The 5,231-nt window shown below is 36.7% G+C and overlaps 1 protein-coding gene across 2 annotated transcripts; it reads right to left on the reverse strand.

The window, feature by feature from the left end:
• Positions 1 to 885: 885 nt before the first annotated feature.
• Positions 886 to 4,816, reverse strand: LOC106769034 (signal recognition particle receptor subunit alpha). 2 transcript variants are annotated; one of them, XM_014654483.2, is made up of 10 exons: positions 4,657 to 4,816; positions 3,575 to 4,566; positions 2,764 to 2,848; positions 2,560 to 2,655; positions 2,305 to 2,457; positions 2,103 to 2,210; positions 1,812 to 1,931; positions 1,422 to 1,547; positions 1,253 to 1,336; positions 1,044 to 1,169 (listed from the first exon to the last, which is right to left on the reverse strand). In XM_014654483.2, the coding sequence occupies exons 2-10, from the start codon at positions 4,555 to 4,557 to the stop codon at positions 1,044 to 1,046; spliced, it is 1,881 nt and encodes a 626-aa protein (XP_014509969.1). In that variant the 5' UTR covers positions 4,558 to 4,566; positions 4,657 to 4,816. The 2 variants fall into 2 exon arrangements, with proteins under 2 accessions (XP_014509968.1, XP_014509969.1); XM_014654482.2 differs by lacking the exon at positions 4,657 to 4,816 and having other exon boundaries at positions 886 to 1,169; positions 3,575 to 4,557.
• Positions 4,817 to 5,231: the final 415 nt, after the last annotated feature.

A 5,231-nucleotide genomic window follows, 5' to 3' on the forward strand; every position in this document is an offset into this window, starting at 1 on the left:
CACGTTCTTTTACTTTATACTTAAGACAATTCTAAATTTTGTTTTTCTTAGTTCGAGTCATACTTATCACGGTTTATTCTTTATAAAAAAAATGGATGATATATCATTAATCATAGATACTTCGATATCACGAAAAACGACATTAGAGTTTTGATTCCACCACCCATTATATGTCGAAGATGAACAAGAATGCGACTTCTGCATTTCAACATTCATCTCTTATAATCCAACAAAAAATGATTTTTTTTTCTTCCATGAACCCTAATACAAAGCTCTAATCTTCTTTTCCTAATCTGATTTAGATTTCTCAATTGTAGGACTACACTTAATTTATTTTCTTTTGTCGAGTTTGTCCTTAAGAAAATTTGATTTCCCCTTTTTACAAAATATTTTTTTTAATACAATTTACAATTCAAATTCGTTTTTAATACCACATCTAATTAAACAATACACTGACCATGCCACATAACTCAATCTTAAACGACCTTTTGTCCAATTTGACGACAAACCTTTAATTGTTTCAATTTTATAAAAAATAAAAACCCAATTGAAATACCGAATAAGAAAAAGACATATTTGAGATTTTGAACAAAAATAGAGACCTACCCAAAGATTAATCCTAAATCAAAATAGAACAAGTTACGTTGCTTCATTTGGGATGAAGTTGTTTAATCTTAACTCGTATGTGACACAAATGGTCACTTGTTTGGGCTTTTAAGTATATAACACAAGTACACCAATTTCTAACAATCAAAATATAACATTAGAAGTGGGTAGAGGAAAATTACATCAACAAAATCTGACAAAACACGCTATGAATATTTGAATTATATGTGCATGGACTATAAACTTATTAAGTTGAGGAAAATTAAATAAGACATGATACATAGTTAAACATGTCATTCTATTGGTGGAAAGAGGAAATAAGTTTACCAATAACAACAAACTTGTCTCCAATACTGTCTTACAAAGCAATGGGATATTGGGGGATAATCAAGTTACTCATACAACAGAAACATTCATGAGACGTATATTTTGATCCCTCATTTAAGCAGCGTCTTCACAATTGACTTGACGTTCAGTTTCTTGAGGTCGGTATAGGACTGTCCACAGCCCACAAACATCACTGGAGCCCCAGATACATAAACCATTGAAAGTGCAGCTCCCACCTGACAAAGGAAACATGTCAATATATTTTTACCAAGATCGAAACGGTCAGCAGAAATTTCACTTCCTTGTTGAACCATAATACCTTATCGTCAATAGTGTCAAATTTGGTGAGCAAGATCCCATCTATCAATCTGGGTGTGGGAGATGTTGAGAGGTCCGCTAATTTCTGCAATGAAATAGATTTTCAATAACTGAGATGTAGGAAAGAAAAACAAACAATGTGGTAGCACAAATATTATGTAGAACCATACCTGGTTGAATTTCGAAAGCTGATCAACTGCATCATTACCAACCAGTGCTTCTCCAACAAATAAGACAAGGTCAGGATTGTTGAGGTTGATGAGCTTTGACAGGGCCCTCATCAATGGTTCATTATCCTGAAAGCCAGCAGTGACACGTCAGATGAACATGTAAAACCATTGAAATAAATTCCATTGATGACAGCTAAATAAAACAGATTAACAGATTTCAACCTAAAACAAGGGTGCTATGCTATTCCAATAAACAAAATACAAAGAAATAAATACAGAGCTCATCATAGGAACCTAAAACTGGGATAAATCGTAGCAGTCCCTCAGTACTTTGTACAACGCTCATAAAATCACCAAGCACTTGACAATAACAATAAATGCAATAATTACCTGCATACGGCCAGCCGTATCAACAAGAACCACATCTGAACCATTGCGTGAAGCTTCCTGAATTGCTTCTTTTGCCACAACGGCAGGATCTTTCTCATAGCCCTTCTCAAATATAGGGATCTGAAAAGGGAATTTTCTTCTAAGACCACATGTTTACAATGACTAATCATGATATATATATATATATATATATATATATATATATATAATATGTGTGTGTGGGTGGGTGGGTATGGGTGTGTGATGTATGTGTACATGCATTAATCTCTTAGCAGTAAAATCAGTATAAACCTGAAGTCTACGTGCATGTGTCCGCAGCTGCTCAACAGCTCCCGATCGAAATGTATCACACGCAGCCATCATGACACTAGTGTTGTGTTGCAGAAGCCAGTAAGCAACCTACACAAATGCACAAAATAGAATATCTGGTTGAAAAGCAGGTCCAACTAATGGAATTTTAAATATATAGGAGAAAATAATGATTTTTCTGTACCTTAGCCAAATTAGTAGATTTTCCAACTCCATTAACTCCAACAAACACAACCACATATGGTTTCCTTTGCTCCTTGGCAGTATGCACATCCCTCAATATGTCAATAGATCGCCTTGGGGTTAAAATACGAACAAGTGCATCTTCCATTGCTGTCTGCATTCATTTTTCAAACCATAGCATCAGTATGAATGTTAAGGAATAAATATAAAGAAAAATCCAGTATCACATGTTGACAGCTCAAGGATAGTAACGCACATGCACTGTTGAAGATATCCTTGTAAATGAACCAAGCTTTTTGCCTTCAAGACTTGCTGCCACAGACTCACATAGTTTCTCAGCTATTTCCTCGGCCTACAAGAGACACAAAATGTAAACAAAATTAGCAAGTTTGGTAACAAGAAAAAAATAAAACAATTGATAACCATTTATATATTAATTATGTCGAGGATAGATGCATACCACATTCTTGGTCATGAGTCTGTCCTTCAGAGCTTTCAAAGCCGGTTCCAAATCCGACTTCTCCAAATTTGCCTTTCCAGCAATACTGGGCATAAAGATGCACATGAATATTGTTATAAGTCACTCGAGTTTAAAGAAGGAATTTGCAAAGTACTAAAAATAAAAGCAGGTGCAAGTTATTTGCATCAAAACAACACAATAAGCTTCATCAAACCAGTCAATAGCAAAAGGAAAATGGAAACTGGGCAGCATTCCTAGAATTAGAAAAACGGAACTTAATTTAAAATGCCACATAGTTCTCTATTAGAAGCATGACCAAGAATAACTCTCAATTTATTTCATTCCATTAGCCTTTTCCCCCAACAATTTATGATCCCAACTCCAACTCCTTTCCTAAATTTCTTAACACCAATCACTGTTCATCTTGCCAATGAATGTGCATCTTTAAGAGAGATCACGTATTACACATTAACATGTCAAAAACAATATCCACAAGGTTCCTACTCAATAAAATCTATCACATAACTATTGTCACCAGTACCGGATCACAGGGATAAACATCAAAACAATCCAATTCTCCAAGTATCGGTGTAAAGGCAACAATGACACAAATAGCAAAATCGTCACAGAAAAGTAGAAAAATCCAATGTACAGCAAGCCCATATATTATTTTTCAAGAACCACGCCACCAAAACAGTAATATATAAAGCAGTAATTATAAAGCAAATGAAACACAATAATAAAACAAACGAAATGCATAATAAGTAAAGACAAATTTCACATTTTCACGACATATGCAATGAAATCCTACCTCTGGAACATAGATGAAAACCAACCCTTTTTCTTAGCCTCAGGCTTGCTATCCTTCCCAGTATCATCATCATCATCTTCAACCTCGCTATCACTGCTAAGAATCTCTTCTTTATCCATCATACTCTCCCCTTGTTCTTTAGCCAGAAAGTCAACCTTTTTATCCCCATCTCCCTCCCCATCGAGGTGATCCGTAAAGTCCAGTTTGGTTTGCGGAGGGGAATCATCCCAAACCCTGTTTTTCTTAACCACCTTTTTTGGCTCAGCCTTGGCAGCAACAACAGCCTCTTTCTTCTTCCCATTCCCATTTCCATTGCCCCCTTTTCCTTTAAGCTTCTGCAGCCTATTTACATCAAAAGCCCCTATATTAGCACTCTCATTCTCTTTCCCAATATTCACACTACCATTACCACTACTCTTCAAGTTAGCATTAGAATTATTCTTAGCTACAACAAAACCACCATTCTCAATTCTACGCCCTTTCTTCCCATCACCATCCCCGTCACTCTTTTTTTCTGTCCCAGCCTTTTTCCCTTCCCCCTGCCACGTGCCGTTTTGCTGTTTCCTTTGAGGAGCCACCGCGGGGAGGGGATTCGTTTTCTTCAAATTCTCGGTGCGTGCCTCGGCCTCGATCTGCAGCTGGCGGAAGATCTCGTCAAAATCTCGGTATTCGGTTTTTTGGGGTTGGTATAGGCCAGAGAATTCGCGCTTGACGGCGGCGAGTAGATCGTCGACGTAAAGGAGGTGGAGGATGCGCTGGTAGACGGCGACGAAGACGAGGCCGAGGTCATTGTGGAAGGTCCATTTGAGGCAGTAGGAAGCTCCAGGTGCGTCGTAGGTGAAGCTCGCCGCACCGGATCGCTCCTCCAGGAGGCAGGAGCGGATCAACGTGTCGATCGGAGAGCCCTTGAGGGCGTTGGTGAAGTGGTTGCAGGTCCAGAGGATCAAGCCTCCGCGCGTGAATATCAGTAATTGCTCCAACATCTTTGATCACTGCAATGCCACAAACAGTCTGAGATAGGTTTTTTCTGATTTGGGAAATTGAAAAAAATGGAAAAGGTAGGTTGGGTTTGTGGAGGATACGGAAAATGCAGAAGATGATGGAACACGCACTGACACGTGCTAGATTGATTGATTCCAGGGCCGGTGGAAACCGCGCACGCCGTCGTTGACTCGGACCGTCTAAGCCGACGTCGTTTCGAGGTTGATTTTTCTCTAAAAAGGTTAGACGTTAGACAGATATTATTTTTCAAACTACCCTTCTTCCTATTATTTATAAGATTTATAATAATCTTTTAATTTTGTTTTGTCTTTTAAATCTGTAAATTTTATCATTTTAAAACCGTTATTGTTTCAATTTTAAGATAACATATAAAGCTACAATTTTACTGAATTTTTTTTATCATTTTCATGCGATTTTCAACAACATGTTGACAATTTTTTTTTTATTTAGTAAAATCTGATAAAATAGTTTCATGCTTCAAAGTTTGATTTACTTAAATTTATTTCAGTAAAAGAATCAAATTTGACTCAATTTTTTTAAAATGAAGATGGAAATAGAAAAATTTTAAGTATGAAAGGTTATACTGAATCCCATAAATAAGATAAAAAATATAATAAGATTAGTTTGCTAAATTTTTATTAGCTGTAGAACGAAC

The sequence above is a fragment of the Vigna radiata genome, chromosome 7 (assembly GCF_000741045.1).
Source record: "Vigna radiata var. radiata cultivar VC1973A chromosome 7, Vradiata_ver6, whole genome shotgun sequence".
Classification (NCBI taxonomy): Eukaryota; Viridiplantae; Streptophyta; class Magnoliopsida; order Fabales; family Fabaceae; genus Vigna; species Vigna radiata.